At 42.4% G+C, this 24,378-nt stretch overlaps 1 protein-coding gene across 1 annotated transcript in view; it reads left to right on the forward strand.

Annotated features, from left to right (window-relative positions):
• The window catches only part of ptprn2 (protein tyrosine phosphatase receptor type N2), a 131,527-nt gene that overhangs the window by 29,436 nt on the left and 77,713 nt on the right, over positions 1 to 24,378 (forward strand). Inside the window, exons 4-10 of the mRNA XM_027274139.1 lie at positions 5,591 to 5,835; positions 8,375 to 8,822; positions 8,917 to 9,207; positions 9,472 to 9,512; positions 9,964 to 10,394; positions 13,654 to 13,740; positions 20,468 to 20,547. Coding sequence (XP_027129940.1) covers positions 5,591 to 5,835; positions 8,375 to 8,822; positions 8,917 to 9,207; positions 9,472 to 9,512; positions 9,964 to 10,394; positions 13,654 to 13,740; positions 20,468 to 20,547 — 1,623 coding nt within the window. The remainder of the gene's footprint in view (positions 1 to 5,590; positions 5,836 to 8,374; positions 8,823 to 8,916; positions 9,208 to 9,471; positions 9,513 to 9,963; positions 10,395 to 13,653; positions 13,741 to 20,467; positions 20,548 to 24,378) is intronic.

Here is a 24,378-nt window from a genome sequence, read left to right on the forward strand (position 1 = left end):
GCGGGTCAGCTGACCATTTATACATGTTACCTGTCTGCAGTAATAAATAAATGACTCATTTCAATATTTACTTGGGATTAAATGTAGCAAATCTTTAATAATCTAATTACTATTTACTTCATAATTAGTACTAATTCTAGAGTTTTTTTGTCGGAAATTATTTCTAAATTTGTTGAAAATTACAGAACCGTAAAATAAAGTGTTAACAACATTACAACGCCAACTACAACACTGCATGTTTCTCTGCAGCCTGTAAGTGCGGCCATGCCCCACCAGGGGGCAGTAGACACCTTTAACACAGACCGTGACCACAAACATCAGCCCTCCAAACGTAATTGGCTTTACAGGCCACTCTAAGCTTAATATCTTTTAACAGCCGTGAACCAGTGTTGAAAATCATTAAGAGTAAGCAGTCGGCCAGAGGAAATCAAAAAAAGAAAAAAAATATGCAGTGATGAATATTAAGCCAGCCGAGACCACACATTTATTCTAATTACTGCTCAGAAATAAACAAATGAGAGGAGTGAGGAGGATGGGAAGAGATCTGGTGTGTCATTTTTTCCCCTGCTTGGTTTTTTAAGAGGTGTTTAATTCTTCCGATGCTTTTCATCATAAGTCTGCGACCTTGTGTTTGTTAGACACCCGTTTACAGACGCCGCAGACATGACATCATCACTTTGAGTCATTTTTTTTCTGTCTCGTCGTAGAATCACATCCACAGACACAAGAGCATTATCTCCGGATGAGTCCACAATGCACTGTTAATACTCTGTGGCACGTTATTCTTATCAGCTCAACAGCTATTGAAGCGTCATCTTTGAGACGAGCAGGACCTTTTTTTTATTTTTTGAGCCCATTGTACTGTAACTTAAATTGAAGAGATGACGAGGGGGGGGGACAAAACGCGGAGGAACATCAATGTAATCGATTTACAATCCTCTTTATCTTGCATCAGAGACGCAGGTAGAAATCACACAATCTCTGCTCACTGCACAACACCAATGTCATTCAGATCAATAGGAATTGACCCTTGTACAAAAGGGCTTGGGTTGTCTGAATGTGTTCCCAATGGCAGAGCACGTTGTCTGGTATTAAATTTTCACCACAATACCTTTTGAATGCAAGGCCCTGTCATCCAACTGCAAATGACTTTTATATTACAGAGCACCCAAAGCTAAGAAAGTTTAGTATTCACTGTGTGCAGCCACAGTGTGTCTACACATTTCATAGCCAGGCTGCTGGAGTCATTATGGCTCTGCTAAATGTATGTGTGCGTTTGTGCAGATTGGGACTTTGTGAAGACAAACAATTCATTAATACAGTTTATTAAATGCAATGTACAACATATTAAAATAATGGACCTTTTAATTGAATGTTTGCTAAACCCTTCCCACCAAACACAGTCCAATCAAAGCTTAGCAACCATAACAAGGCATGACAGGTCTGTCTGGCTTTGGATTTAAAATCAAACACGACTGCAAAAGTGTAACAAATGGATTCGACTGTGTACTCATCTGCTTCATTACGAGCTGCAAATGTTAGGAGTACTAACTTAGCATTAGCATTATTTGCAAAGAAGGCAAACTAACTATTTTTAGGGGGTTGAAGTTACCCGTTCATCACTAGAACAAAAAAGACACTGCAGTTCCTCAAACGTCCACTTGAGGCTGGCTACAGAACGAGTCAGTCTCCATAAGTCCCCATGTTAAACTGTCCAACTTCACAGCAGAAATATTGTTTAAAAAATAAAAAGAAATATGTTTACATCCTGGTACAAAAAACTGTTTTGGTCTCTATTGCTAATTTCCCCGTTCATGACAACTGCACTGAGTCTGAATTTTTATATAACTCACCTGTTCAAATTATATTATTGCTTAAAGTTATGCATAATTAACAGTGTGGCCGCTTTGATTGACAGGTGGGTGCTGTTACAGGAGGCTTGTTTGAGCAGCCTGCCTCAGGTCTGCTAATGATCCACATCTTTGCCGATTATTTAGATTAGCCACGAGGCGGCAGAGGCAGGACTGCTAACATGGCGATGGGCAGAGCGACGACACTGAGTTTCGAAATGGCTTTTCAGAAACCTGTGGGTCAGTACACAGCGTGATTTTATCGAGAAAATCCACGGTCGACAGCTAGAAATGTAAACCCTCCTTGTTTTTTTTGTAAAACCCACTGGTTTAAAAATGTATTACAAATAGTACATCTTCATTCATTCATCATTATTAACTGTTCATGTAACATGCCAGAAAAGTAAGCTTGACAGGAATAGCAAAGGTAACTATGGAGTGGCGGCATGTACCAAAGTGGACTTCAACACAGACGAAGGTGAATTCTACGTTGTTGTTTTTTGTCATTTTTATTTATGTCATATTTTTAATTCCTGGTCAAGCTTCATACTCTCAACAACAGAGAGAATCATGTCAGAACATAGCACTGGTGTTCTCGATATACCACGTTAGACTACACTAACCTGCAGCCGATTGACCTGCTGACCCTGTGCAGAGAGGTGGATACTTTTGTAGTGCAGACAAGTGAAGTAAGATGATGCATTGTGACATTTGCATTAGCTCCATTGGTAGGAGGCGTCAGTCAGGGAGAATCAGTGACCATAAACTGACATTCGTCACTCCGGTGCTACTGAAACCACGTTACTCATGGTCTTACTTCCTGCACAGACATGTTTTCTTTGACAAGAACTATCATTGTTCCTTGACAACCTTGCAAGACACACTCACACACTAACATGCCATTTCAAAGAGACCTGCTGCAGATTTCCTTCACAGGCAAATACTTGTTTATGTCCACAGAATTGTTTTGCAGTACTGGCAATATGAAATTCCTTTACTAGAAGTGGACATGTAGCAATGTGTATTATCTCTAATAGGGGTTCACTAGCACTCACTGACAGTAGAATGAATGGACATCGTATGCGTGACGTCACCCATAGGTTGAATCTGTGGCTCTGGCTGCCGCCTGTTGACAGTTCTGCCTCTTTGCCTCCCAGTTAATCTAAAAATTGGCAAAGATGTGGATCATTTTTGGACCTGAGCAACTGTAACGGCACTTACTTTATATACTATACTGTCATGAACGGGGAAATTAGCTATAGAGACCAAAACTGTTTTTTGTACCAGGCAGTAAACATGTTTATTTCTGCTGTGAAGTCATTTTAACATGTGGACTTATGGAGACTGACTCGTTCTGTAGCCAATGTCAAGTGGATGTTTGAGGAACTGCAGTTTCTGGCTTCACTGCACAGCCGCCAAGGTTGCCACTTGCTCGCACTCAACACAAAGTACAATAACATCCCTAACCTTTCTGACTTGCCAGTCAAACTTTGTTTAAACTCCAAACTTTATTTCGAATCCTTGTGGAGATCCCAAATTCTTCAAATCCGTCTGGATTTGTGGGGAAAATATGTAGAATATTCCAGTTTAAGAAATAGTGCAGCCATAAAAAATATGTAGAATATTCCAGTTTAAGAAATAGTGCAGCCATAAAAACATATCTAGCTTAAGTGAAGAGTTGGAACAAGTTGATATAAGAAGATATTTCCCACTGTAAAGCTAACTAAAGGTAAACAAAAAACACTTTGGCAGTGCCGTTTCTATTTTCATATCGAATATGGATTGACACATTTCATTATGATTAATTAGGAACTTGCTGCTAAATTATTCACGCTCTCTTCCATTAACGCCTTTAAAATCAGTTGGTGGACAGAAGTAAAGGAATGAAGGAAAAAAAAAATCTGCATTTCAAAAACACCAGATGAAACTACTAGACGTGCAGACTGGATCCCATCTAATAGGCTTTGAATATTTAGGAGGCCTCTCTCTCTCTCTCTCTCCCGCTCTCTCTGTCAGACAGGCCAACAGAAATATCTTGCTTGTTTGAAAGCTGTTGCGCTAATGGCAAGGCGTTAATTAACTGAGGCATTTGCCTGAGACGGCATGCTACCCTTAACAGGCAAAAAAAACAAAAACGGCAGCACTTGGTGATGGAACTTGCTCTTTCTGTGGACTTACAGATGAATTTGCATGACATTTAGCTCCTCAGTGCCAGGATAATCAGCTGAGAGGTTGATTGAGAGGAATCCAACCGTAAAAGGCCCCCCAATACTTTTCTTCTTGACTTTTTTTTTCTTTTACCAAATTACTCACTCTGAGTCTGTAATTTGCCCCGGCATACCTTTCCCCCGCTTCAAGTGTACCCATCACCAACACACAAAACATGGTATGTATGGAAATGAGTGCATCCCTCAGGAGACAGGGGGGGATAGAGGTGTCACAGTCAATGAAGCCAGCCTCATCCTGTTGTGGCACCATCACACTCCTGAACCCATTTAACCAGCTGCACTTAACCACAGGTACCATATGGATCCTTTAGGGCTGAAGTCAGCCTTGATTTCCCTATTGCGACTGATGATAGCGTAAATGATCATCACCACACTGATATATAACAAGTATACACCACACCGGTTAAGCCACGGGTAGTTAACTGCCATTGTTGTACGGATGGATGGCTGAGCTGCGTTCCAGAACAGCGACAACATACGCTGCTTTGTGCTCCATTCAGCGCTGCCAAGAATGACTGGAGGCATCTGTAGCTGCTCTGCATTGCTCAGATCCTCATCTGGTGCTTATGAATATCTATGAGAATACCCAACGTCTATGGGTGAGAAATCAGGCTAATGAAGACATTCTCTGGTGTTGATACTTATACTAATTTTTGTCAAATATGTTTAAATCCACGCTGTTAGTTAGGATCATTAAGAGCAGCATTGTTTCTTTTAGATGAGACCGGTAAAAGATTAGGTATGTGGCAGCTAGAAATCTACGCTCACCACAATGTAATTACTTCTTTCTCATTAAAAAAATGCTTCTCCACTGGAATGAAGTGTGATCAGTGAACATCTTGGCCGTGTAAAAAAAAAAAAAGTATAATATCTTTGGTATTTCTATGCTCTTTGTCGATGGAATGCTGCGCCTCTTGGCTCATTGGGAATGAGGCCATGTTTTGGGTATCTTTTTTGCTTGGGTAGCTCCATCTGGTCCTGGCACCACTGCGCTTTGCCCCTGCCCAGGAGTTCTGCATCCCAACTATGTGTTGGCAATTAGCAGAGATGTTGGCAAGGCGTCAGGCCGCAGAGTGACATTCTCCCTGGGCTTGTTGACTGTGTATACATGTGTGCGATGCTGTAGTCATGGCTTCCTTTTAACGTGTCGTCATTTTAGCCGTCCTCTACTGTTCTGATTCGTCTTTGCTGTTTTGTTTACCCTGTTAAGCTGACTATAAACAAGTAGAGAACATAGATACAGAACAGTTACCATTTATAGGAACACTGTGCCAAAAGAAACATGACTAACAACCTTTGAGAAGGGTTAAATCTGGGGTAACTGGACAGCTTGGTTGTAGATCCTCAAAGACATTTCAGTTCATCCAGCAGGATTCCTCAGTCCAGAAGAAATGTCTTCATGGATCCACAACCAAGTCCAGTTGCCCCAGATTTAACTCTACTCAAAGAAGGTTGACCTGGATGAGACCGAGAGGTGTTTAATAGACTCTGCTTCGACCTCTCTGTTTCCAGGTTTGACATGGCAGGACGACATCACACAGCAGGTTATCTCTAGAGAGCTATCCAAACTGAGGAGACATAAAGTCACACCTCCAAGCCCTCTGACCGCCTACAGCAGCTCCAGAGACAGGAAACTGAGGCCTGCACAGGCCGAGCTGAACAGAAACCTTCAGCAGTACCTGACCAACCTGGGCTTCCTGCCACAGGCCGAGGTCGATGGACAACCGGGAATCCAACCCGAGGGAGCCAACAGTCAGGTAAGACTCTCATTCACTGTAGACTTGTAGCAGTTGCTCGCATTGGACTGGATGGGACAGTCAGGTTAGTTAATTTACTAATTAATTAACAAATATTAGTCTTTAAAGAAAGATTTAAAGGGACCATGCCACAGATTTTATGTAAAGTTAAGTTTACTCGTCACAAGAGGTCAAACCTCGACATCATCAGGATTATCTCAGTTTAGGCTTGAGACTTTTGTCCCAGAAGGACAAGCTTGTCTGAGAGACAGGTCCTGTAGGGTCTAATGAAAAAAAAATCCTATCTAGCATTATGGGAAATGCAGGATCTGTTGTTTTCGAAGCTTAATCTTTTCTAGACAGACTAAAAGTCGGGATATCTCAACCTCTGTCGCTTCAGTTTTGACCATTTTCTATAATCTGTCCCTGGCAGCCGCAAGTTACAGTGTCACTGTCTCATACAATGGTTTTTCATGGTTTTTCTACATTGTAGATTAACACAGAAGACATCAAAAAATATGAATAAACACATATGGACTTATGTAGTAAACAAAAAAAGGTTATATATTTTAGATTCTTCAAAGTCGCCACCTTTTCTTTGATGATAGATTTACACACTTTGGTATTCTCTCCGTCCCATTCAACTTCTACATGTGTGGTTCCCACCCAGAAGCATAGAGGACGAGGTGTGATGATGTGGAGGTACTTAACCAACATGGCTACCATAACATTCTGTCAATATCAAGAACCCCAAACACAACGCCAGGCTATGTAAGGGCTATTTGACCAAGAAGGAAAGTGATAGAGTGCTGCGTCAGATGACCTAGACTCCACAAACAAACCCAGTTGAGATGGTTTAGGATGAGTTGGACTGCTCAGCACCTCTGGGAACTCATTCAAGACTGTTGGAAAACCTTTCCAGGTGTCGACCTCAGGAAGCTGATTGAGAAAAACCAAAAGTGTGCAAAGCTGCCATCGGAGAAAAGGTGGCTACTTTGAAGAATATAAAATATAAAAACATTTACCACATAATTCCATATAGTTTTGATTCTACAATGTAGAGAGATATAAAAATAGAATGTGTGTTTTGACTGGTACTGTAAAGCATTTATGTCCAGTGTTGAGCCTCGAGATACTGGTCCACAAAGTAAACAAAAAACATATTTTCCATGGCTGAATAATGGAAGGGCCTCTTCCTATTCCTTTTGAGTCTTTTACGGGGGTCACCCTCTTGTCCCTTCATGCCTTTTGTTTCTGTCTTTCTGTCGCCTCTCCCGCTGAGCAGGGACCCATTTTAGACAAAGATCTTCCATCAGCTCTTTACATTATTCAATCCTCATATTTAGGGGTGGAACCCCGGCTTTGTGTGCAATGCGCTCGGCAATCCTTCATAGCCGAGGTTTGCTTCCTGCTGCTGCTGTGTCAGTGCAGCCATAATGCAAAGTTGAAGAGTTCGGGACCTTTCCTTATTGATGAGATGAGGTCCTTTGTTGTGTAGTGTGATGGAAAAAAAAAAGCAAACATGCTTAGCTTGAATGGCAGAGCACCCCCGTCTCGCTGTGCTAATGCCATTATGGCCTCTCAGTATGCCGGGTTTGGAAAGACTGACATTTTCTCTATATACATTTGAAGGACAGAAAATGGCACCAAGGGAGATAGCTAGCATTAGTGCAGCAGCGACATGGATAATAATGCTGCTGCTCAGTGAATCGGATATACTGTATGCTGAATTGAAGCGTGGGCCTTTCGTCGACAAGACGAATGATTTCTCATCCTCGCAGGGAGTAGAAAAGACAAAATCACACTTTTTGGTGGCAGTATTAAAACCATGTACCAACGCCAAACGTTTAAGATGCCTGTGTACCAGTGCATCGTAATGTAAACACATAATTCATCGCGTGTCAAATATAAACTTATATGGCTAACTCTGAAATCAGATGACGCATAATTCTTTCTTTTCAGATAAGGCGGTCGCAGCTGCTTCTCTGACAGAATGGGATGTGCCTTTTAAAGTTTGTTGTCTGTTGTGGAAACGCATGAAATTACTCTTTGAGTGACACTATCTCATCTATGATTTCCATAATGCAATTTCCAAGGGCAGTTGTCTTTGATCTAGAATCCCTATTCATATCCTGTGCTGTCTAGTCGAGCCCAGGTTGCTTCTCTTTTTATACTAAAGCCTGTCACAACAATGCTGACCCAGCACAACCCATGTAATGTTCTCATGGGGGTGAACCCCCCGCCCCCTCCGCAGCTGAAGCTCGGTTGAAGATTAATCTTATGAATGTTGTCACTTTAGCTTCACAGAAATGAAACTATTCTAGCAAATCTGTGAGGCTGCACTTAAATGCTACCTGTAGCATGTTTACAATAACAGTGCTATAGGGAATATAATGTTTACAGTGCATCTTAGTCAGTAGGATTCATCCTCTGAGGACCATGAATGTCTATAATTTCACAGCAGTCCATCCAGTAGTTGTGGAGATATTGTATAAAAATGATATTTGATGTATCAGTAATGATCTAAAGTTTTTAAAAAAAAAGGCATTTTGTGTTATAGAATGGAAAAATCAAGTCTGACGGTCCTTTGGAGCCCAGCCGGTCAAAACCTCAGCAGGGCTGGAGGGAGACAACTCTCTACAGCCTCCATAAAGGAGATGGGCAACCTCCGGTCACTAAAGTCTTTACCAAGAGTGGAGAGGGCAGACACCCCAAGCTCAGTGCAACATACTCCAACCGGGACCAAGGAAGGAGCAAACCGCTGTCCAGTCAGCTGGAACGGCTTCTTGCTGAGGTACCGAGCACTCAGCAGGGCAACCCAGGTGGCAAGACTGCATGGCCCAAAGGAAAGCTCCACTACCTCAGCTACATACAGCCAGCTCTGGGCGACCATGCAGAGCCGCAGTTGGCGTTTGGCTCCAAAGCCCAAAGACCTGATCTTGACAGACTTCTGCTGAAGGCCGGCTCAAACCAGCTGACTGCCAAAAAGCCTCTTAGTGTCATGGACGGTAATATTTTTAGTTAGTTTGGTTGCTTTCTAGGGAATATTGTGCTTTTTTAAAAATTATAATTGTGGGTTCTCATTCTCTCCTTCATGTCCAGAGCAATTCATCCAGAATATGGTGAATCAGCTTGGAAGGCACAGCTTCAACATCGAGGCTTTGATGGGCAAAGACCTGGACCATCTGGCAGAAGTCATCACAGGAACACTGCACGAGGTGCACGAGGGGCAGCAGCCTGTGGTTGAGGCCCAGCCAGGGCCAGGAGGAGCTGCTGACTCTAGGGGGGACAAGGAGGGTAACAGGGAGCCACTGGCAGCCGTGCAACTGAATCGAGACCAGGATCTGAAATCAGAGAAAGGACAGGATCTAAACCAGCGAATGAAACAGCAAGGTATGCATTTCTTCTGCTGGGAGAGGGAGCACAAGCTGGCAATGTTCGGAGTAGTTATGTGTTTATTTTTTGTCATAGATGTAAGAGTATGAGGCGTACTAAATTTATAAACGCTTTAATAATGCTTTGTTTGTATGTGCCTGGTGTAAAGTGCTGCCAAATGTATTTCTGAGTCGTTCATTTCGAGTCATAACTGTTTTTTTCTTGAAGAACTTGAAGTTTTTTTCACACAATCTGCTCACATACATTGTGTTTTGTTTCCAGGCCAACAAATAGACGTCGCAGACAAAGAGCCTGTTGACAAGGTGAATTTAAAAATTACTCTGCTCAGCCAAACAAATTGGTTTCTCAGGGAACAAGACATGTCCACACTTACACTTTATTCACTTTTGATTATACCTCAAATAGGAGCGATTTGAAAGTTGTGCCAGGCGAACATTTATAGTTAAATTATTGGAAACTTGAAAGCAAACTGCAGGAAGTTTAAACATGATTTGAACTAAAATAGTTTTACGTGTTTAACTAAAAGAAAGTGTGCAAAGTTCTTGAATGCAGCCTTTAATAAAGTTCTAAACTTTGATGTTTTTAGACCTTGGACCGGAGCTCAGACTTAGAAACATCAGTGAATGCAACACAAAGTCACACCTTTTCAATGACTGACATCTGATAGAGTTTAAGTCTCTATTCAAAGTGTTAATTAACTTTTTCTCAGAGGCCTTCTATTAAAATGCCTGAACTATCTTTGATTCAACACAGCATGCAGCCTTCTTCTCCAAGCTGCTCGACTACCTTAACCTGGAGCCTTTCGGCGACACTCCAGAGGTCAACATCGGGCCTCCAGCTCCCCTCCAGAAAATGGTCGGGCTGGAAAGCGTCCAAAGCCGGACGACGCAGGGCAAAGTTCCTGTATCCCCCCATTGGGAGGAGAAGACTGTGGTCGTGCCGGCAACGGAGGGCTCCACCCTGCGTTTAACGGGCGGTGCTGGTGCAGAGGGGCCTGATGCACAGGTGGACTCGGAGATCCAGAGGTGGATGCAGGGGCATCCGGCTCCAACGGGGAAGAAGCAGCTGGAGGAGCCGCAGAAGAAGGACATGAGAGTCAAAACCCAGCTGGTTCATGTGGGGGTGAAGGAGTTCTCCAGCAGAGGGAAGGACAGACACTTTGGCTACATTATCACCGGCTCAGAGTGAGTATGGTTCAGAAATACAATGAAACATGTTGATATGAGAACAATCAGACCGTGATATGACTTCTATTTCATCATATTTAAAGCCAAAAAGTTCACACAGACAGTATGAAGAGCTTAAGTTCACCTTTTAGTGACAGTCTATTTTAGTGCAGATTAGATAGTGGCTGTCTCTGTATTTATTAATTATAAATGAGACATACAAATGTCAGTGTTGTAGTCAAGACCACTTAAACCGAGACCAAGTCAAGACCAAGACCACACAGTATATAGCCTACTTATCTAGCCAACATGTAGCTTATGTTTCTGTGTGCAGTATTGACAGACCGCTGTTGGACATCTTCACTTTCTTTGATGACATGTGAAGGGATGCAGATAGGGGTGAGAGTCCTCTTTGTCTGAGACCGAGACAGGACCGAGTAAAAATACGGTCGATTCTGAGGCAAGACCAAGACTGATCTTGAGTACTACACCATGATGTTAATAAATAAATAAATCAGACAGGTTAGTAGTTTTATTAACCCTACAGCTGTGGTCCTGAAAAAAATCCTGAGACAAGATCGAGTAAGAATAAAGTCGATGACAAGGCGAGCCCGGTCTCGAGAACAAGACCAATCTCTAGTACTATAACACTTACAAATAATCACTACTACTAACTAGGAGTAGACATAGGAAAGGCATTTTTTATTCTATTACTGTCTGTGTTTGTATAAACGTCCCTCTGGAAACTAGTTATACTGTATTAGTCTATTTCTAGACTATAAATGTTGTCGTATAGGACACTGACTTATGATAAAGATAAACTATTGATAAATAAATGAATAAAAGTTTAGTTTAGTGCATAAAACAGAGAGATATGTTGTGGAAACATTATAGATGTGGACTTACTTTACCTATTACTTTATGTCTATAACCTCTTTTACCTTAATCATTACCCTCGAAAACATACATGCAAAAAGACTCACCGACAATCTTTTAAGAGCTACTCTCTCATTCTTAAGTGGTTATTATCAGCTGACTTGACGTCGTGGCTCGCAGCTTCATATTATAGTTTATTGCTCCACTCACAGGTTGTCAGCCGCACTGTTGGACCTGCTTAAAGGCAGACTCATTTTACATACCTTAATACCAAGCATATGTCTGCTTTGTTCAGTTACTTAAAACTGCCTTTAAGAGACGCAATTTCTGTCAAAACCACCCACGTATTCACGTCTTTATGAGAAAGAATACTGTAGTTTGAAGTCCTCGGTGTGTGCTGCACCTGATTACAATAGCGGGGATGATAAATCCCTCAGTGTGTGGGTATTACTGTGTCGTATTACGGCTTTAATGATGATACTTTGTCAGGAAGGGTAGCCAAGTTCTCTCTCTCTCTCTCTCTCTCCTTCGCTCTCACCTCTCAGTCAGCTCAGGCTCAGCAAAGATAAGTTTTCTATCGACTGTGTCTTCGCCCCGTGGCCCTCTCTCAAATCCCTTTATGGCGTTATCAAGTCTGGTGTCAGTGGGTTGTCCTTCACCTGTTCAACAGACGTAAGGCTCATAAAGGTCCAATCTTTGCCACCTTATTGCTGCACGCACAGAAAGGCAGATTAAGGCGTAAACACACAATATAGTTGATTATGTGGCAGGGGATGGAGACAGGTCACCTTCCGAATGAAACACCTCCTCCTCGTCTATCCTCAGACACCTATAGTCGGCCTATAGAGGTGTCTGTATTTGCTGCAGACCTCATGATTGCACGGTTGTTATCCCAAGCTCCTTCGCACCCTGCAGTGAGGCTACGCAAACCTGCTTATCTGACAGCTCCTGACATTGTGGCGGTGGTGGGAATAGGTGGGAGGTGGGAGTCGGTGGTGGTGGCGGCGGGGGAGTGGAAAGGTATGGGTAGAAGGAGAAAGAGACAGAGAGAGACCCAAGGGGAAAAGTGCTAACATCAACAACCAAGTCACTCCTGGAGCTCTCCAGTTGCTGGAATTACCGCAGAGGGATGCAAACGTGTCTGGAATTGCTTCTGCGAATCTTTAAACTTTCAAAACCTCCCTCAAAAAAAAAAAAAAAGAGCCACCCACTCGCTCAAAGGTGAAGTGAATCAGCCGCTACAGTACACTGTTTTGTGTTCTGTTAGAGGGAAGAAAGAAGCTGCTGTGTTTGCGGTGTCAGACGCGGGGCCAAACAAAACAATATCTCAGCATCATTTTTTTTTTTTTTTACCTTGAATACGTCTAAATGATCGCACATCTATAACTGGAAAATATATAACCGATAATGCACTCGGTGCCCAGTGCTGCATGGAATTGGTTCCCAGTTCATTTAACATTTCTCCGCCGTGGAGTGGTAACAACATTCGAACAGTGTCTCATTATGATCCATGACTTTTTGGTGCATGTCACCTTGCAGTCTCTTGGCAGTCTCAGTGATTCCAGGTTAAGCTGTCAGCAATAAAGTAGCTTTTGTGTGTGTGTGTGTTTACGTGTGTGTTTGTGTGTGTGTGTGTGTGCCCTTCTCATTTCCTCCATCCAGCGCGTTGGCCTGCAGATTGCCTTTGTTTGGTCTATTTCCTTGCCGATTTACTCTCTGAGTGAGAGAGCAGCCACGGACTGAGCTGAGATGAGGCATGGCTTTATCAGACCACCATTACACTTCACCTCCATTCCATTTGCACCTTATTATTCTCATCTCACCGCGATGGAGCGTGCGCGGCCCGCGTGTTTGTGTACTTTGTGTTATCGTGTTTTTACGTGCGCGCGAGCGAGCGAAGAAGGAGAAGAAGAAGAGGAAAAAAAAAAGCAAATGTGGGCGAAGAAAAAGAAAGATGAGGGGAAGGAAAGGGAGAGGAAAGAGCGTCCATATGATACAGCCATTACACCTCATGCAGGTTCCATTTGCACCTTATTGTTTGTCTCATTGCTGGAAAAAAAGCAGGTGATTTACCAAGCCTGAAGAGGCAGCTGATCCCTTTTCCCTTGGCACGGCTCTTGGTGTGTTTGTTTGTGTTTGTGCGCACGCCGTGTGTGTGTGTGTGTCTGTCTGCGAGTGTGTACGTGTGCGCGCTGCATCCATTCAGACAACCGTAGCTTTTGCTTGTGTGCAATGACCCATTTGTGGGTATGAATTGTGGCAATATCTCCCTAAAAGAAAAAAAAAGAAAAAAAGAAGCATTTCAACGGCTGAATAGCTGCGTGTGTCTCGTATGGGTATGGACCTGTGCACGTGATGACGCCCAGCTGTCTTTGTGTGTTTCTACCCCCCCTCTCTCCAGCTCCCTCACCAGTGACCAGGGCACGGACCTGATGGAGCGGCTGACGCAGAGGCTGAACCTCCACATCGCTGACCTCACCCAGCTCTCGTATGTACAGACGCAAACACACACCTACGTCGTCGCAAATAATGATCCACCTCACAGTTTACAAACCATACGTCGCATAAAGGATAATTGGCGACTTTTAAAGCGTTTTGTTTTTGTGCTTTTGAGAGTGAAGGTTGTCCAGATGCTGTGAGGACTGTTTGTGTGAAAATGCAGTTGCCGGAGACTGTAGGCGTTTGTTGTTTTTCTGACCTTTTGGAGTGTTTGACTTCTTGCAGGGAGTGAAATCAGGCCTAATTACCTCCAGACACATACTGATGTCTCTATTGTATTCAAAACACTCCCTCGCCACTGTTGTCACTGTACGCCTTGTCAAATAGAGAGCAGTCGAGCCATCAAACAACTCTCAGTTAGAGGTAAAAAAGAGGAGGAGAGAAAAGGGGAAGCAGCAGTGGATCGAGAGCTGGAAATAGAGAAAGTAGTCCAGCAGGAGGCGGTTAATATATTAATGAGCGGGCGAACTGTCCTTGAACCCAGGCTGGTTTGTGCTTGTACCATACTTCTGCTGTACATTTGGTGTCAAACCATGTAGGAGGCAGAGGAGATGTGTTCGCCTAAGATCTGACAAGCCTTTCAAGGTGTTCCTGCAGGAGAAGTGAAGTCTGGGTGGTTCAGTAACACCTGCAGCATATGAACACCAAAGCCGGTGCACTGCAGTCTGCGGCTGCACTGTAACTGTAGTATAATCGCTGCTGAGAGAGAAAACTGTCTGCGAGCGCTCTGTAGTCTAGTGTTCAACACTGAAAATACACACAGTGACCTCATAATAAATGCAACCAAGGGGACAAACCGATCTTTGGATTTTGACCGTGATATGTCATTGTGTCAGCGCCGATTGAGTTAATCTTGTTATTACACCTGTCAGTCAGAATCAACTCCTCATGCACAAAATGATTAGCCAGTGACGTTATTGCACTATACAATTCAGACCAAATCTGGCGCTGTGGCGAATTGTAGAAGAGTTGTGAGGTGGTGTGGGGAGGTGAGGAGGGCTGCTAGACATAACTGCTGTGAAACAATCGGGAAATAACTTTTTATTTAGGTGATTAACCGGCTTTATTGATGCCAGCGCTCCCTCACTCTCATTTACTGTCTATGTCACTCAACCACTGCTCACTTTCTCCCTCTCAAACTGTGGGACACAAACCAAATCAAACTTCTTCGTGTCGGGGTGTCAGTTAGCTCAGTTGGTAGAGCATCCGCCCGTGTACAAAGGCTCAGTCCTTGCCACGGTGGCCCAGCGGTGGCCCAGGGTTCGAATCCGACCTGCAGCCCTTTGCTGCATGTCATTCCCCGTCTCTCTCTCCCAACATTTGTGTCACTCTTCAGCTGTCTCTATCAAATAAAAGCTTGAAAAGGCCAAAAACTTTGTGTCACTATTTTGTAGCATAAATCGTGAGTCAGACTCAGATTTAGACGCCGGATACATGAAATAAACAAAATGTTTCAGAGTTTGGATAGTCTCAGTTTCAGAGACATTCCATGCTGACTGTAGAGGTTTGATCGGTCTCATCATCATCATGATTGGTGGCTGCAGCGTGACGTCAAGCCTGGCGTTTTCTAAAAGTCGGGTCTGGCTCAACTTCTCTGCCACAGGTCGTGGACGAGGTCGCTCTGCGTCTGAATGTACCCTGAGTATTCACATCTTTACTCAATGTGTAATCAGTACCTAATCACGAGGTATAATTTTTATCCGTAATACATTTTAGAGGTTTTATCAGCAAAATGTAGATAGTTAAAAAATAAAAGTTCTCATTTTGTACAGTCAGAAGCCGCCTTCCATAGTAATATATTTTTATATATTATATTACTGCCAAAGTATTACTGGTACTGATTAAAAGGGCTCAGTCGTAATTCAGTATTATCCTTTCAGGCATCTTATCATGACAATACAAACATATTATATTTTGTTATCATCTTACAAGATTGAATCAAGATTTTGCAGACGTTTGTTGTTGTTGTGAAAACACTTGATTAATATCATGACGTGACCCGGCCGTACTGATGCATTTTGGACCGAGTCATAACTGAGTCAAAGCTGAACACACGGGCATGATACACACTTTCTGAGGACATTGTTAACTCTGTCGTCCAGTGCAAATAAATACTCACAGAATATTTTGATTTTCTTATTGCACTAAGCACATGAGTAGGTGTACTGTATGTATATGTATGGGAGCTGTGAAAGAAGATATAGGGGGAAGAAAAAGACAGAACATAACAATTCTAGCAAAAATGTGAGGAGGGAGGGAAGAAGAGAGTGAAAAGACAGACGACAGTGTCAGGATGCAACTGGGACAGATCAGAACATCTTAGTTAGGCCAGAGATTGATTTATTCACTATGATTATTGTTATTTTCCCTTCCTCCTTCACTTTCTTTGCTTTGTCCTGCATCAGGCTGAATAGTTTTTATCGAATAAATCATCATATTTTAGGAACAAGATATGTTATGTGTGTCAAATCTGAATCTTTAAAGAAATAATAACTGTCAAGTAAATGTAGCGGGGCTAAAATGTAGAATATTTTCTCCTCGGGTTTGAGTATAAAATAGCAGGAATGGGAATACTACAATACAATAGTTGAGTAAATCCCACCACTGCATATATCTTTGATCACAGTGCATTGAAGCTGTTAAAAGCCACGAATAAATGCCTTAAATAAAGCTTCCACGCCTCATATAGATAACAGTGTTCTATACAAAAGACAAATACAGAATATGTCCCCTTTGTCGGGCTTGTTTATCCCTATTTTTCTTTCTTTTTTACAAAGTAATAAAAGCGTATTCATGTAGAAATAGCCAAGACGGAAGACGTGACGTAAAGACCCATTGTGCCTCTTGCTGTGTGGCCACGGCAGGTGAGTGTTTGAAAGCCTCTGTCTGAATATGAGTCCCCTCAAGTACGATAGCTGGGTCAGAGCACGCCGCCCTGCTTCGCTTCTCGCTCGCTCGCTCTGATGAGCCCTGATAGGAAGACTCTGAGAAGAGATACTCAAATATGACAACAAGCGAGCAGAGAGGAATTTTCAGACGACAGACAAGGAGGCTGCAGGTTTTCGATGTCGTTGAGAGATGTTGTGTTCGAGCCGGCTGCTGCTGCAGTAATCAGCGATGAATATTCTTTTTTCAAAAGAGATCTGAAATAGTAGTTTTTGGATGATGACGGGCTTGAGGGGGTGATATGAGCCTTTTTTCAGATGACGTAAGTGTTTTGCCCGTCAGAAACACTAGGGGGAGTGGGATACACACTCACAAGTCCTTCCTGTGCAGGCACACAAACACACACACACACATACACACACACAACCCATGCCAATATCCCGCCAACCAGTCGGCACATACACACTCATCACGTCCCAGCAGCAGAGCTAATATGAAGTCCAAGCTTACACATCCGATAACACAGGAGACAGTGTGAAGTCCTCCAGATAAGTTATCTGTCTTAACTTCATCTCCCAACTGTGGTAGTGTGTTTTTTTTTTCTTTTCCACCCAGTATATTTAAATAGGGTTTGTGCAGCTTGGAGAAAAAAAATCCCATCAGTTCAATTTGAGATGCATCGAGATCTCCGGGAGAATACATTCAGCCAGGGAGAATGGAGACAGGGGTAAAGATTGTGGAAATATTGACATTTACAAGAGCAAACAGAGCCCAGGTGAAGGCATTAGAGAAGGACATATTTCTTTCAGAGCTGAATGTGGGTGGGTGGGTTTATGTATGTGTGTGATCATGTCCACAAATGCTTCGGTGCATGGTTAGGTCCGTCTGTCTGGCAGTATCAGCTCATATATTGCCCCCAGTGAGTGTAGCTGCCTGTGTAGCGGGCTGACTGATGGTGAGTGGGTCTGGGTCACGGCACTCTGGCAGTCTGATGAATCTCCCTCTCTGTCGTACACTCTGCAGAGGTACACTAAAAATGTATGTACACTTAGCAGGACGTACTGTAACGGCTTAGTGGTTCAGAGCCAGACATCTTATTCCAACATGTGTGTTTATATTTACTAATTATTCTAGAAATGAAGGACTAAATATTGGCCCTAATCCATCCATCTATAGGCTGGACATTGTATCTATCAGAAGACACTGTTTCACTACAAGCAGTCTCATTTTTATCCATTCTCAATCTAAAAAATAGCAACTTTAAGGAGCTAAAACTTGCAAAAACACTGTAGTGGCATCAGTTTTCAGTGATAAATCTCTAAAAATCCACTGTGCACTACCTGCTCAGCACCAAAACAGCAGAAAGAAACAGTTAGCAACTAGGTGGTGAACATCACTGACAGTATAAAGAATAAATGTATCCGTGACGTCACCCACAGGTTTCTGAAGAGCCGTTTTAAAGTTAGGAGTGTGGTGGCTCTGGCTCCCTCCCTAATCTAACAATCAGCAAAGACTTGGATCAGCAGCAGACCTGAGACAAACTGAATGACGCCTGGGTGCTCAAACAAGCCATCTGCAACGACACCCACCTGTCAATCAAAGAGGCCACGCTGTTAATTCTGCATAACTTTAAGCCTTAATACAATTTGAACAGGCGAGTTATATAAAAATTCAGACTCAGTACAGTTGTCATGAACGGGGAAATTAGCTATAGAGACCAAAACAGTTTTTTGTACCAGGCTGTAAACATGTTTATTTCTGCTGTGAAGTTGGACATTTGAACATGGGGACTTATGGAGACTGACTCGTTCTGTAGCCAGCCTCAAGTGGACGTTTGAGAAACTGCAGTTATTGGCACTTCACAGCCAGAGATGTTCATGCTTGGTTAAAACATTAAAAAAAACACTGGTATGGGCCTTTGCCAAAAAAAACCCCAACACATTTTACTTAAAATGAGCCCAAAAATGACAAAATTTGTCAGTGTGTTAAAATGATGTCAGTCTGTTTGAAACACAAATCAATTTGTTGAAACAGTTTCCCCACAAATGAGTGTCAGTATTTTGAAGGCTGCAGTAGATTTGAGTAAAACAAAAGTGTATAAATTATTCAAACAAGCTGATTTGAATTGAAAACAGTTTGTCGTTTACTGACCTCACTCTGAGATTTCTCAAATGCGTTAGGAAAATGAGGCGTTTGGGGACTGAAAAGACTTGATAGGTACTTAAAAACCTCACAACGGCTTGTTTGGATTTTCCCACAACGTGTGAGAGTGATGCGTCTGATTCCTGCATTGATCATCTGCTCAGTCATACCATGTGTTCATCATCAGTATCTCAGACATCACTGATTTCATTTTGATTTTGACAAAACTCACTGCTACATTCCAGCAGTCAGAATTAGCCTGATTGGCCCATTGGGGAACAACAATTACAGCTCAAAACAATGTGCCATATTTGTTACTGATTGGCCCCGACAGGGTCTTCATCATTCACGGGGGATGACAAGACAGCCCTCCCCCGGACTATGAAGTCACTTTATTTGTTCTTTTAGCTGTTCAGAAATAAGCTTTTTTAACTTCTTGCTCACTATTGTTACACATTACCTCAAAATACGCAGTTAAATCCGCTGTTTTTCCTGACCACTGCTGGGAGTTCTTACCAAGTCTGGTGGGGTTGTTAGATTTTATTACATGGCCAACCTCAGGGACCTTAAATATTTATTCTGCTCCGGGGAGAGAAGTCTGCTCCTGACTCCTGACCAGACAGAGGAGAATATAGGCACAGGGAGTACAGGCGGGTTATCGTAGTTGAACAAAAAAACAAGGTGCTGATGACTGTATTTTGGTCTTTGGGCAAACATAAACTGGAAAAGGTAGGAGAGCTCATGATGATTCACATCGTTTTCAAGAAATATTGAATATATCACACCTTTTATTTGTGCCTTCTGTTGCATGTAGACTCTAATTTGTATGTTACAACTGGAAGCGTAACGATAAGTTGCATTTATTTCAGCTTCCAGGTCTATTTCTTTCTCTGCTAGTGTCAGAGTGTACGTCACGTTCACTTTGGCAAAATAAAAAATGTGAGCCGTTATGCTGCCTGTGGGGACAGTTGGTGTGATCAAAATAGGAGTGTATCTATTCGATCACACATGCATGAGACGGCTGACGACTGAAAACACAGCTGAAACGCCTCCTGTATAGACAAGCTGTCACAGTGACAAGAAGACTCCAGGAAAAGCTAGGTTAGCTGTCTCAAGTCTTTATGCTACAGGTTAAACCAACATTGTGTAGAAATTAATTGTGATTTAGCACCCCGAGTTCACTCTCTCCATTCTTAGCTTCCCCTTCAGTCTCTTCACCTGTGTCAAGATGTCCATAGAAGCTGCTGGGTATGGTTACATTGGCCGGCTCAGGTTCTGGCACAACACTGGCTCCATTACCTATCAGGAATCTCCTGCAACCGGTGCCTGAAAACCTCCAAAACATCAATGATAGAGACACTTACACTCCCCCGATGCTCTGAGCTCACAGTCTGGGTGGTCCGGCTAACAAACTGAGCTAACATTAGCTAACAGCAGCTACAGTTTGCTTTACTGAGTTACTGCGTCATGAAATGCATGAAACATTTTCTCCATAAAATATGATCCAGTTTCACCAAAATCAGTGAAATAGTTGGTGGCGCGTGACATTAATCATTACGTACTTCTCACGGGTGATTGTACCGGGAGCACAAAGTTATATCGTGAAAGAACAGACATGCATTTTCCAAAAAAATGTACAAACTATTCCTTTAAATGTAACTGCTTATTTTCTTCTTTCTTTGCTGCAGCGTCTTGGGTCCAGCGTTGACCTTCAGAATCGGCCCCAACCCGAAGAACGCAACGACCGCAGATCTGGTTCAAGTTGCAGGTAGGAATAATCTATATTTATTCTTCTTATATCACCCATCACACAATGATCCTGTTGACAACCTTCATTGCGATTCATCTCATTTTCACTCGCCAGACTACTCTGTCACCGTCTGTGCTTCAGTAAATGAGAACACGGATTACTCTCTCCAGATACAGTAGATAGTCCGGTGTTCATCTTGTTCAGACAAACCTCTGTCCCAAAGAAGATTATCAACACTGTGCAATGACAGATGACCATCAATTACTGAGATGATGAGTCTTGTGTGCACACTTTTCCCATCTACACACACACACACACACACTCATATACAGTGCACATTATAGTTTATTTGGTCTTCTATTATGTCCAACAGCCTGACAGGTTGAAACAGGTTTGCACCAGCTAGACACTTAGAGTGTATCCTCCTCTGTGTGGGTGTGCCTGCATGTATGCACTTGTTTGATGCAGACCGATGGAGAGCTGTCACCCACAGAAAGGAGGGTTGTCAGTATGCACCGCCTCCACTCCCCTGTTCATTGTCTGCACTCCGATCTGCCCAGCGCTGGTGTCGAGGGTGTGTGTGTGTGTGTGTGTTGGATGTGTGTCGATGTCCTTGCTTTGGTCGGAAATGACTTTGAGAAGCGCAGCAATACTCCCAACAGTCAATATCATCCAATATCACCCCACTGGAATCAACATGGTGGTGTTGTTATTGGCTGAAATGTGTTGCTGCTCCAGTTTTTTATCGCAGCAACATTTTTTGGCACCGACTCGTTTCCTATTAGGGGGATGTGTTCGATGATGGCTGATGATACAGATTTACCGCAAGAAAGGTTGGGCCGCGGTGCTGAGTTCTGGTTCATTGGTTTCACGTGTGAGTTTTTGTACATGTACACGTGTGCGTTTGTTGGATTACAGTGTGTATCCTTCGCCGTCGCCCCACTTACACAATGTTTGTTTAACAAAAAGAGCAAATATGGCAGGTGTAGATTCTTCTGCCTGAGTTATAATAAAGTGCACCCTATCTTTTTCCATGCCTTTTCTACTTCATTTTTTTTTATTTCCCTCCTCTCTTGTGTGACTGACTTTGATGAGGTGGCGTGTGGCGAGAGCTAATGACAGCCATGAGCACGGCTGAAATGTCAGACCAAATGTTAAGTCAACATGATCATCAGCCTGACCCATGTCGATGAATTATGAATACAGCCCACCTGAATAGTGATTTGTAAAAGGCGACAGAAGGGGCTTATCAGACTACTTATGGTTTGGATGCATCGCTGATCAATCCCAAGTGACTGACTCTGAAATGTATTAAAAATGTAAAAAAGGCGCTTGGAGATAGCAGAGTGGTTAAATCCTCTGTCTTTAGAGCCACGTGTGCCTCCACTGACCTTAGATCAAATCCTTTGAGGGCTTTGTCCGCTCTGCCTCCCTCCCATCTTATTTCCACCACAGTGTGAAGTGAAGTGTCCTCCTGATATTAAAAACAATGTGACGCGAATGCAGAAGCTCCTTTTAGTGTTTTATGCTTTCCTAGCTGTATTCCAGCTCCGAGATATGCATGCATAACATTGACATTGAATTCAATGCAGTATGACAATGGCATAGCGATTTTAGAGTGGTTACCAGGTCGTGCAGCAAAAGCATGGTTTAAGGAATCTGAAAATGAAACTGACACCCACATGCAGTGGCCCCCTGGGTAATCCCGTCTGACCATTGCCTTATGTGTGACTGTGCATAAATGACGCGGCCTCTTAATGAACTCATCAAAACCCCTGCTGTATTCTGTGCTCAACCTGCTGCTGAGAGTCTGCACAGCATGCTTTATAGCAGTCATTAAAAGAGAAAGTCAAAAAGTGAAGAATGCTGTGGAAAATCATGCAAACACATTCTTTTTTTTTAAACTGCTGATTAATAACTATCAAGTCAGTAGTAAGTAAGTAAATATATTTATGTAGCACCTTACAAGAGAAGATGTCACAAAAAAGTGAATAAAAGACAAAGTTTAGACACTACAAAAGTGCAGTCTACTTTTGTCTTGAGTCTGTAATGAAGAGCAACCAATCCCTGTTCATATGACTTCAGATTCCTCCCAATGTAGGGCTCCATTAGCTCTTTAATGTTTAATGGCCTGATCATGCAAAGCTTCAAACATGGTCACAATAATCTTGAACTGGATTCTGAATTTGATAGGAAGCCAGTGTAAAGAAATCAAAATTTGTCTTTTAAAGGGCTTGGCGACAGCATTTTGGACGACTCGTAAGCAATCTGGGGAAGTCTTACCGAGGCAGGTGAAAAGGGAATTGCAATAGTCACGAATAATCATCTCCAGCTCAGCTAGGGACAAAATGAGCCTGAATTTAACAAAGTACCTCAGCTGGTGGAAACAAAAGCAAATCAGACAGTTTAAATGCCAGACTCCAAACTGGGTCAATAGAAACACAGAGAATTAACAGAAGAGGAAAAAGAGTCAAAACTTTATAGCACCTTCAGAACAACTAACTCTTACCCAACTGGGGCAGAAATAAGAACTTCTGGCTTGTCTGCATTTAAATGTAGAAAAAAAGCAATTATGTAGGGTGATAATTAAATATCGTCTGCATAGAAACTATAGGAGATATCTTTAAAAAATTAGGTAGTTAGCCTGAGATGAAGCATGTACAATATAAACAGAAAGGGACCCAAGATAGAACCTTGGGGAACACCATAATACAGAGCTTCAGTTGAAACTGTGCATAAAAAGATTATTTGAGACACTATGGGGAGCCGTTCCCAACGAGTGTAACCAACGGTAACCAGACTAAAACTGTAAGATACTTTTTCCGAGACCTTAGCATGAGTAATTTTAAAAAAAAGCCTGGGGCAAAGGAGGGTAAAGATTTGTCTTTATAGGTAGAAAAACAGCTTTTTTAAAATAAGCTGGGACATGACCTCATGTCAAAGAGTTATTGATTATAGAGAGCACACAAGGACAAAGAACCAATAACATTTTTGAACAAAGAAGTGGGGACAGTGTCAAGAGGACTAGAGGAGGTTTTCATATTACTAACCAGATTGGTGAGCTCTTCTAGCGAGATTGGATGGAAACTCTCCAGGATTGTTGGCCAGGAAGGGCAAGCTACTGTGTGATGGCAGGGATGAGGAAATTATGTTTGCTCGTGTGTCATGTATCTTTCCAACAAAGAAGGATAGAAAGTTGTTTTACCTGGAAAAAAATGGAACAGTGGTACCAATGTTAGTGATGTTAGTGGTGCTAAACTAGATTTTGGGATTACTTTAACTATTAGGTAGAAGGTTAGAAAAGTAGGTAGCACTGTCATCCATAACCATGTTATTAAACTTGTAGATTTGAACTTGGATTTACACAAACACTAAATTTGTGAGAGGTTTGATTAAAAGAGCTTTATGATTACATTTTCCCTGCGCAGAATGTCTTCACATACTTGTCCTTCATTTGATCTTTCTACAGTGACATACTGTAGCATGTATAGTGTAACAAACTGTCACATTTAAGAGGCTGTAAGTAACAAACATTCAGAATTTTTGCTTAAATTTTGCTGGAATTAAAGAAAAAAAAACTAAAGACTGATTATTTCAGCACTACTTTGGATATTATACTGTATATTTACGGTTGGAGCTGCAAGTGATAACCTCCGTGGCTGTGAAGCGCCAAAAACTGCAGTTCCTCAAACGTCCACCTGAGGCTGGCTACCGAAGGAGTCAATCGTCGTAGGCCCCCATGTTAAAATGTTCAAAAATGAAAGAAAAAACAGTTTTGTTCTCTATAGCTTTTTATAGATTTACAGATGTCTTGTTTGAGCACCCAGGGTTTATTCAGCCTATCTCAGG

The sequence above is a fragment of the Larimichthys crocea genome, chromosome XXIII, assembly GCF_000972845.2.
Source record: "Larimichthys crocea isolate SSNF chromosome XXIII, L_crocea_2.0, whole genome shotgun sequence".
NCBI lineage: Eukaryota > Metazoa > Chordata > Actinopteri > Sciaenidae > Larimichthys > Larimichthys crocea.